The 10531-nt window shown below is 47.0% G+C and overlaps 1 protein-coding gene across 4 annotated transcripts in view; it reads left to right on the top strand.

Annotated features, from left to right (window-relative positions):
• The first annotated feature begins 5628 nt into the window (after positions 1–5628).
• pcx (pecanex) overlaps positions 5629–10531 on the top strand; it is a 77367-nt gene continuing 72464 nt past the window's right edge. For all 4 annotated transcript variants that reach the window (XR_014701795.1, XM_084583530.1, XM_084583529.1 and 1 more), the window contains exon 1: positions 5629–5977. Coding sequence is in view for 3 of the 4 variants with exons in the window: in XM_084583530.1 (XP_084439656.1) it covers positions 5825–5977 (153 nt within the window). In the remaining variant the exon portion in view is untranslated. The remainder of the gene's footprint in view (positions 5978–10531) is intronic.

The following is a 10531-nucleotide window of genomic DNA, read 5'->3' as shown; positions in this document are numbered from 1 at the left end:
GTTTCACCTGTCGGCTTGGAATTCACCGCGAACTGATGTGGGCATTCATGGCAAAAAAGAAATTATGGCAGCGGTAATACCCAGTGACAGCGCCTCGTCTTCACTTTGTTTGCGGGGAAAAGAGGAGCGGACCACCGGCTTTACCGGAGAAGCTTGGAGCGATGCTTTAATATGTCCATGATGCACGACCGGTTAAGCCTCGTTCTGCTTATATCACCATCACCCTTATCCCAATTCTACACCAGCATCGGAGAAACGGTCGTACCTCATCACCAGAAGGTCTGGAAAGTAATTCTAGTGACGTCTTCTGCTTTGATCGGTTCCCCGAGACTACCGTACGCTGATCCGCTTGTACCTTTCTAAGTGGGCAATGGTACCAAACTTATTAGACCTGCCGTATATGATTGCTTAACGAGCTGCGGAGCTCGGAATCTCGCAACGTATAAAGAGCCAGATGGCTCTTTCACCATGCTTTTACACAGTTCTTGTAAACATTTCGGGCCCCCAGAGGACGCAGGTACCAAATGATGATTACATTTAACTCAAAGACAAAAAAGAATGGCATAAAATATGTGTGTGTGTGTGTGTGTGTGTGTGTGTGTGTGTGTGTGTGTGTGTGTGTGTGTGTGTGTGTGTGTGTGTGTGTGTGTGTGTGTGTGTGTGTGTGTGTGTGTGTGTGTGTGTGTGTGTGTGTGTGTGTGTGTGTGTGTGTGTGTGTGTGTGTGTGTGTGTGTGTGTGTGTGTGTGTGTGTGTGTGTGTGTGTGTGTGTGTGTGCTTTATGTGAGTTCCGGAAGAAATTTTTTGAAGGGCCGGCTTTGGCCTTGGGGACATTTTTTCCTAGTTGCCGCTCCTTCAGGGGACGTTTCTTCCGGGCACATTTCTTCCGGGGACGTATCTACTGGGGACGTTTTTACCTACACCCATACTAACCACATTCGACGGCATTCCGTCGACGACATGAGGGCATGGGGGCAGAGGGTCTCCCCAAAGCCTGCGGCTCGTAATTTGCTTGCACAGCATAAATAACGGATCCCCATATGGCGCTAGTTTTTGCCGTCTTTCTTGTGAGAATTGTGACGCAATTTTCTGTGCAAGTGTTCCGGGTTATATCACACAATTGCTCATTGCACATAGCATATAGCTGGTAGAATTTTAACTCACGATGAAGCCTTTGCCTTGTTTTTTTACATGAAATGCTATGGTAATCCACAAGAGGATGGCGGGAGCACCAGTCACGCAGGTATACTGCAGGCCATTATTGCTACCAACGCAAAGCTGCAGGAGGCTGCTGATCCAGCAGCGTTTCCACTTCGTCCCCAACTGAAATTGGCCAACAGCCAGCCATCGGTAAACGACTGGGCAGAGCTCGGCAGCCATGACAGGCGGTATTATCGGCCAGCGAATGTGGGCCCAAAGGCGAGCCATGGTTGGTTGCCAATTACGTTCGTTAATATTTGACCGAAGCCTTTCAGCATATACAATTAGCAAATTGCAGGAAAGTCGGTATCCAATGCTAGGCTGTCAAACACATGACCCAAGTATGGTCGTAGTTGGCTGCCAATGAGGTTGGCAAATCACTTTGAGCCAGTCACAAGTCACGCGCAATAGGAGGTCTGAAATTTTTAAAAGAGTTGTCAAGTGCGCGCGCCCTGATCGTGGGCAGAAAGAACGAACGAATAGAAAGACTGCGACGCATGTGTATTGGCGTTTGTGTGCATGTGCGTGCGTGTGTGCAAGAGAAGCGGCCGTGGATGACGCCTCCCTGTGAAAGACCCGAACTTGGGAGGGAGTCTGCGGGCTGGCGCCGCACGGCCGGCCGGCGATGTCGGCCGAAGAAAAGCGCCGCTCCCGAGAGGACACCCGATCCTCCCTCAACCACCCCCCAGCCGTGCCAGCGAGTTGTTTCCAGGAATTCGGAGGAGAGCTTGCAACGGTTGCTACGCTGACGCCGGACGACGGGGGAAAAGCAGAACCCGGAGATGGGGAGAAGGAATCCGAGCGACGCGGCGAACGGGAGACTTGTTTCGGGTGCCGTGACGAGAGGCCGCACCCTGACTGAAGTGAAGTTGTGCTGCAATGGTGTATATAGTGTAAATAAATTATATATCCTGAAATTAGAGTGAATTCCGGTCCAGGTTAATCGGGAGAGGAGAGAAATTTGAAGAAAGAAGAAGAAGAAAGAACCTGATATTTAACTGGCGCAGTCGGCAAGGATCTTCCGATTGGAAGCGGACCGGCCATCGGATCGACGGAGGCAAGACAACAAAGGAGCCAGGGCTGAGCCATGAACCTCGGGCGCTGACCAGCGGGCCAAGCCATCTTCGGAGCACGACACAGGTTGGTGTCTTGTAGGTCCCTCTTCCGCGGCGCACTATGACAACTGTGGGGCATAGTTTGCGGGACCGTAGCGGGGAAGGATGGGGCCGGGGTGCTGGAGATGGGCAGATGGAGCTGGTGGCGGGCGCAAAGGTAGGGGGCGTCAGCGGAGGCTCGGGGTTGTCGTTTGCGGACGAGATGGCGCGGTTAAAATTGAAACTAAAAATTGCAGAAATGAAATTGGCAGCAGCGAAATTGCAGTACGGGGAATCTATCAGGGCAGCGGCGGCCGGCAAGAAACAAGCGGCGAGTCCAGACAAAGGGGCGGGCATCGCGGAGAGTCTCGAAGGAGGTCACAGAGCGGAAAGTTTGGACCGCGGACTGGCAGATTCGGGAGGCGGCGATGAGGCCGAGGTTGAGAAGGAGGAGGCAATTGTTAATGCGTCTGAAGTGCGTTCTGACGACGCAACGGAAACAGGCGTAGACGCAGTTGACACTGCGCTTCTCGGTGCTCCGAAGAGCATGCTAGCATTTGAGGAAGATGCGATATTGGAAGACGTCACAAATTCGCAGCGGTTAGAAGCGACACCTGTAGTGCGCGTAGAGGTGACGGCGCGGAAGGAGGATTGTGACGATGGTGAGATATGTTCTGAGGCAGATGTGGATGTAACGGATGTAACGGTCATCGCAGCAGAGGCAGACAGTATCGACAGTGCAGAAAACGGGCACTGTGCGCATGACGGGGCTGCAGAAATCAACGGATTCATGCGTAAGCTAACTGGCAGCGGTACGTCGAACGAAACAGAGGACAGCTCGAGTGCGCCCGTTCACGATGAGGCTGCTGCAGAAGTTTTGCTTGACCAGGGAGATAAAATCGCAAGTCAATCGTGCGATCCGCGGGCAGCACGGCAGTCGCGCCGGGCAAAGATGGGGCCTCGATTGACTGCGTGCGGGCCGGTCACAAGGCTGGCAGAGATTTTCATCAAAGGAAGAAACGCGCATCCCGCTCGACAGAAAGAAACATGCGCAAAAAGCGCTTCGATCAGAGCTTTTGCGAGCGACGAAAGAAGTCCGGTGCGTGGACAAACAGCAGGGCACGAAACCACCAAATTGTAAAGGACACAACCTTGGAGACGATCCGTATGGGCGACACGGAACCGACGGACCGCCCTCCGCCGCAGGGGGTCGGAGTCATCCCGCGCCTGGCCTGACGCGCTGCCGACGCGTGTGCACCAGCTCCATTGCTCAGAGGGAGCGGGCCCTTTTGTTTAAAGTTTTAAGTTTAGCTTTTGTTGTCATGGTGCGCCAGAGGGGGATTACGGACATCAGCCGCGCTCTGGTGTTGTGTGAGTTGTGACGCGTTCCAGTAAGTCACGCATCACAGTGGCGGTGGAGGTGTCAAGTGCGCGCGCCCTGATCGTGGGCAGAAAGAACGAACGAATAGAAAGACTGCGACGCATGTGTATTGGCGTTTGTGTGCATGTGCGTGCGTGTGTGCAAGAGAAGCGGCCGTGGATGACGCCTCCCTGTGAAAGACCCGAACTTGGGAGGGAGTCTGCGGGCTGGCGCCGCACGGCCGGCCGGCGATGTCGGCCGAAGAAAAGCGCCGCTCCCTAGAGGACACCCGATCCTCCCTCAACCACCCCCCAGCCGTGCCAGCGAGTTGTTTCCAGGAATTCGGAGGAGAGCTTGCAACGGTTGCTACGCTGACGCCGGACGACGGGGGAAAAGCAGAACCCGGAGATGGGGAGAAGGAATCCGAGCGACGCGGCGAACGGGAGACTTGTTTCGGGTGCCGTGACGAGAGGCCGCACCCTGACTGAAGTGAAGTTGTGCTGCAATGGTGTATATAGTGTAAATAAATTATGTATTCTGAAATTAGAGTGAATTCCGGTCCAGGTTAATCGGGAGAGGAGAGAAATTTGAAGAAAGAAGAAGAAGAAAGAACCTGATATTTAACTAGAGTTAACAAGCCTAATTATTACACTGACAATGTACAGCCTTTGTCAAAAGTGTCGAGCCCAGGGGGTCGTCTTCTGAGCCACTTCGTGCGGCTTGTAATGCATTTCCAGTATTAAGAATCCCTTGATGGTAAAGGGTACAAGAAGAATAAGATTTGGATGGAGCGCATTTGGGAAGCACTCGCAGATTATGACTAGCAGCTTACCGGTATCGCTCAAAAGGAAAGTATACAACAGTTGCATCTTGCCTGTACTCACCTATGGGGCTGAAACGTGGACGCTAACCAAGAGAGTTCTACTTAAAGTTGAGGACAACGCAGAGGGCTATGGAACGTAAAATGGTAGGGGTAACATTAAGAGATAGGAAGCGTGCAGATTGGGTCAGAAAAATAACTCAGGTTACTGACATTCTAGTGGAAATCAAGAATAAGAAATGGGCATGGGCAGGATATGTAGTGCGAAGAAAGGCTAACCGATGGTCGCTTAGGGTAACAAACTGGATTCCCAGGGAAGGAAAGCGTAGTAGGGGGCGGCAGAAAGTCAGTTGGGCGGATGAGGTTAAGAAGTTCGCAGGGGTCAAGTGGATGCAGCTAACACAGAACTGGATTAATTGGAGAAATATGGGAGAGGCCTTCACCCTGCAGTGGGTATAGTCAGGCTGATGATGATGATGGTAAGGATATTTTTGTCCTACTCTCCAATAGGAAGGATCTCCACTAATGCTAAATCAACGCCACTACACGGCTCAGAAGCAGACCCCCGAGGCTGTACACTTTTGACAATGGATTTACCTAGTCCATTAAATCCTTCTGGTTGCCGTGAGAATGGTGCATGAAGCATTAAAGCAACATATGTTTCTTTAATGCTTTCCGAGGCCTATTCAAAAATAGGCCTCGGAAAGCATTAAAGAAACACACACAGCATGTTATTAGGTTGGACATCATGGACCTACATGGGGCCAATCTCGTTTCTTTTTAAATTGTGCGTGGTCACAGCTATACTTGAAACGGATATAATTTGCTCAGAATTACCTAAGCTAAGTTTGCTACGCTTCAGGTCCAGGGTATGGGTCTTGTCAAATTTGTGTGAAAAATATATGAAGAAAATCGAAACGGCAGGTCCTACTAACCCTACTGCTAGCAGTAGCAGGGTTGGGCTAACTGGCGCTCACGTCGTATTGTCAATACACAAATCATTACTGACATTCTCGCAGTCTTTTCTACCGCAAACAAAACTTTGTTATTTCTGCACAGATTGAGATCGAATGGTAGCAATCTGATGCATACAATTTCATTCCGAAACCGAAACTTGTACCCTCTGAAAAACGTCAGAGCCCGTAGTGCGTGTGCATCGCCCGTCACTGCCTCACTGCCTCTCGATCTTTTTTACTTGCCATGGAGTGTCGTTTGCACTTTGTGATCCTGTTAGTGGATCGTATTTATTTCAATCCTGCATGGACAAGATGAGTGCCTGTTGGACGCTGAGAAGAGAGATGATAGGCGGCCCCACGATAGCCACCCGGACGCTGTGCCCGTTGATTCCGTAGATGGGTTCCCAGACGCTTGAGATACTCCGACAGGGGGTCTGGGCAAGTTTCACGGGGGGCTGGTTCTACGACCCAAGGCAGGATCATGAGTCCAACATTCTGCACCTCTATTTGTGGCTATTCCTGCTGTGCCTGCCTTTCTCCCTGTACATGGTAAGACGATGAACTTGCGCCCTTTCTCATGCATAGCATAACCCATAGGCAATGTGTGCACCCCTCTCACGGAAGGGGACTCGCAAAGCATACGCGTGCTAGACCTCGTATATGTAGGCTTGATGTCGTCCGAGCGTTTCACATTGCCGGATATCTACGCTTTATGTTTTGCTAGCGGAAGGCTAAGCGTTGTTTTACGTGCACCAGTGGTGGTAGACCACTTGTTGCGAGTAGTACCGAAAGCGTTGTTTCGGGATCGGGTATCGTGAGTTCAAGTGAAGACAGGCGCGAAGTAAACTGTCTCTCGATTTACCATCGTGCTGGTCTTATTGGCGATTAACTGCGCCTCTACTTTTTCGCCTTGCTGTGTTTGAGCTGCAGAGTAGTTGTTAACGTGTTTTACACTGACGTATGTTGGCCTTTGACAGTACGTCATTGTTTCACGCTCGTTAATTTTAGGAGTTGATGCCAGTCTCTGCTCGTGCGCGCTTCGCTAGGATTGAATGAAGTCCTGTCGTAAGTGTCCCGTTGGTTTGCCAGACAGGTTTTTGGTGCAATGCTGCCAATATTTTATATTGTCGTGCCAACTTTAATTTGCATGCTTGCAAGAAAACAAGAAATTCAGTGGTTACGGCGCTCGACTACTGTTCCCAAGGGCGCGGGATCGAATCCCGGCCTCGGCGGCAGCTTTTCGATGGAGGCGAAAAGCAAGGCGCCCGTGTGCTGTGCGATGTCAGTGCACGTTAAAGAACTCCAGGTGGTCGAAATTTCCGGAGGCCTCCACTACGGCGTCTCTCATAGCCTGAGTTGCTTTGGGACGTTAAACCCCACAAACCCAAACCCTCTTCATTATTAAGGCGTGCTGCTGCAGTGCTTTCATACAGCAGCACTGTCGGCATGAGTTGTTTCAGAGCCGCAAGAAAGCGTCATAAAATCTGAGCAGTGTCGCTGTAATGTTTTGTTTTGCGTGTTTCATCCACTCCTTAGTACACTTTGACATCATTGTAGTCTGCTAGAAATTAGTAGTTGCAAGAATTAATTACGTTCTTCCTGTGGATTGTAATTTTCATATGTATCAAGGTCTGCAGTGCATGCATATTTCTAAATGCTTTTCTGTATTCTACTAACTTGCATATGAATGCCTGGTGACACAAAAAATGCTTACCAACATTAGCCTATTTGGTAGGGACACCAAAAGTCCATCTGTGCAAAAATGCATCAGTAAAATGCCTAATGCAGACTCTTTGCTGCTTTGATATTGATATCAAATCGAGCATTGAGTTTGGTTTGTATTATGTGGTTTTAACTCCAGAAAACGACTCGGGCTTTAAGAGATGCCATAGTGGAGGGCTGTGGAAATTTTGACCACCTGGGGTGCACTGACATTGCACAGCACATTGGCACCTAGCTTTTCGCTGTTGAAAAAAAAAAGAAAAAAAAAAAGAGAAAAATTCCTGAGTGAGTGAAGCAGAGAACATCTCTTTAAATTCACTCATTAGCAGCTGACCCCTCATATGTCATCTTTGTTGCCATCTCAATAAGTAATTGAAATCGTGTGAAATATCAAATTACAGAAAGATGAGCAAAGTGTAGCAATGTTTGCTTGCATCATGATGCGACGGTTTGAATGTAGACAGATAAAGAGACATCTTTTTACACTAAATGTGATGTGAAAATTTGGGCTAGACTAGTTGCTCGGCTCTAGTGCTTGTCTGTGCCTTGGGTGTTTTCTTGTGGCCAGATTATCTAAGGCTCTCAGTACAAAACTAATCTCAAAACATACACACTGCCCCACCCCTGTTGGTTGCCTTGCCTGCTGTTCAGGTCTGACCAATACGGGTGATGCATATGAGCATTTTGTGAATGGTTATGTTAAGAGCCGTATGTAAGCTGTTCTCTTGTACGCTGTTCTGCTCAATTTATCTGTGAAAGCTGAGAAGCGTGATGTTTTTTCTCTTTGTTTTGATGGCCTTTGCTGTCAGTATACTATAGGAGATCAGTGGGGGTGTTTTCAACCAGAAACTTGGTCAGGCTTTGCTGTTAATGTTTTCCGTTAGCTACAGGACAAAGTCTTTCTCCTTAGTAGCCATTAGTCCAACTCCCTGCCTTGTTTTTGAAGCCTTTCTTTCAAGACACGTTTGCAGCAGTTGGCGAACATCCACGTCAGCTGTGAGTGGCGGAGCATAGAGGTCATGCGGTAGGCTTTGTTTCTTCATGAGAGCATCATCGACATGTCGCTGACAGTGTAAAGGATCACCCCAGCCCTAATCTTCCTTAGTGACACCTATTCCAGTCTTAGTATTAAGGTTTTAGGGAGGAGTTAAGCTAAGAAGATAGGGGAAATGAGGATGTGTACTTTTCCTTAAAAAGGGTGTCAGTATGGGAAGTGTGGAGTGGGAGGCTAGTTTTGGAGGCTTTGGGTCATGTTTAAGAGCATCTGTTCTTTGTTCAGCATTCGGTCCATCTTATGTTCAACATACCTGGATGCATTCCATTGTTCTTTTATTGAGCGAGTGTCCATCTTGAGCATTGCTTAGGGTTTTTATGACTTGTTTGAGTTCCCAAATAGCTGCTAAAGAGCCTGTGTAAATGTGTGCTTTTCTTATAGACACTTGGTTATTAAGATGGTAGAGACAGCTTTTGTCTTTCAGATATCTACTATGTCAGAGAACGAATTTAGGGCACGTGGTTTTGGTGTACGACTAGAGTGAAGAAGTAAACCGCTTGACGGAACACTGCAAAGGTTGTATGTCAATCAAGTTGGCAAAAAGGCAAAAAAAACTCATGCATTGTTGTTTATTTGTTATAGCTTATTGGACTAGTAGGGCATTGAGTAAAATGGTGCACTACACTTTGATAGCAATACAAAACGCAACACTAAAAAAAATGATGCTGGAAAAAAAAAAATAGTAGTAGCTTACTTTTAATACTTGAAGGAATGCAGGTTGCAGTGAAATCATAGATATGAAAGGAAAAAATGTGAACAGGATACTGATCTGTGCAGTGATCTTTATCCCCTGTAAGTATAGTCAACACTGTGCAGAGAGAGAAACAATCAATACAAATCGTTGTCCCTTATATGTGCTGTTTTGTGTGAGCCAATTGATAAAACACTGTAGCAGCTAATCATGAAATGTTTGGCGATGTGATACAGGGGGGACTTAGTTGATAATGCCGTTCAAATGTTTGATTACAAGGGTAACTCTGAAGGGTCAAGAACTTTATTTCTATCGAAGGTAAGCATGACAGGCAGTGTATAATGAAATCATCTGGAAATGCAAGACTAAGTCTGCAATTAAATGAATTTTAGGTTTAGAAAATTGTAGTCAGTGACAAAGATGTTGTGACATAAAGAAAAAGTAAACAAATTTGCCTATTAAAGAAAAAAGAAAAGGCCACTCATGGTTTCAAAAGCTATTGACTCACAGTCGACTGGATAATTCAGACTTGAAGGCCTAAAAATTGTCACATTTTTTTTTTTTTTTTCACATTTTCACAAATGGTTTGTTGGTGTGAATATTTGGGTTCGTAAATATGATTCAAAGATCTTTTGCTGCATTTCAAGCTTTTGGTTAACTGCTGGAAAATGTCCATTAGGGCACAGAGGAGTTTGAGTGTCATTTACACACTGGCATGTGGGTGTGTCTTTTGGGTGCACTATTCTGACTTCTTAAGAAATGTAGATGTAAAATTTTGGTTGTATTGTTCTTTGCCTTAGTCATTCTTAGGACATTAATGTACATGGGTCACCACGTGGCGTTCACCTGTGACGGATAAATAATTTACGAGCAAATTTCTTTTCTGACCTGTTTCATTTTCTGTTTAAACAGCCAAGTGATGACTATGACGTCAAAGTTAAGTAGAGTTTGTTTGAAGGATGAAAAACTGGAGTATAATCACTGGTTCTTCACTCGTTATGACTCCTGCTCTCAATTCAGGCTGGCCTGAGTGTTGTAGTGAATCTAAACGACAGAGAAGGGATTACATCACTGTTTTTTGTTATTATTTCTCGCTGTTGAATCAAAACAGGTCAGAAAAGAAATTCGATTATAACTTATTTAGTAGTTGTAGGTGAATACCACATGGGGTTAAGTTATAGCAATGTCTTATGTGATTAAAACACACAGCCTAAAGTATGTAGGAGTTGAGAGTTCTTGGACTAGAAATTCACAAATCCGGCAAAGGAACACAATGGCTTCATAAGGTGAAAAAAGTAGCTGTGACTTCATTAAACTTGATAAAATGCATTTCGTCTAGGGGAGGAGGAGCTCGAGCGGACATGGCAAGACGTCTTGTACAATCGGTGTTACAGCCGAGGATACTATACCAGCCCCAATTCCAAAGACTCACGAGGTGGCAGTGGGCCAAATTAGAAACAATAAATAGAAACGCAATGCGCACTATCACTGCCTTACCAAAACTTACCCCTATCCCTATTCTCCAAGAGTTTGCACAGATAAATATGTTGACAGAATTAATTGAACGAGAGACAACAAGGGATAAGAAGCGAAAGTATGTTATGCCCATAGCATCCTTGTACAACGAAGTGGCAGT

Source organism: Amblyomma maculatum, chromosome 11, assembly GCF_055883805.1.
Source record: "Amblyomma maculatum isolate TAMU_Amacu chromosome 11, ASM5588380v1, whole genome shotgun sequence".
NCBI lineage: Eukaryota > Metazoa > Arthropoda > Arachnida > Ixodida > Ixodidae > Amblyomma > Amblyomma maculatum.
The sequence above is the reverse complement of the archived record's forward strand: the minus strand, read 5'-3'. Positions and strand labels throughout refer to the sequence as shown.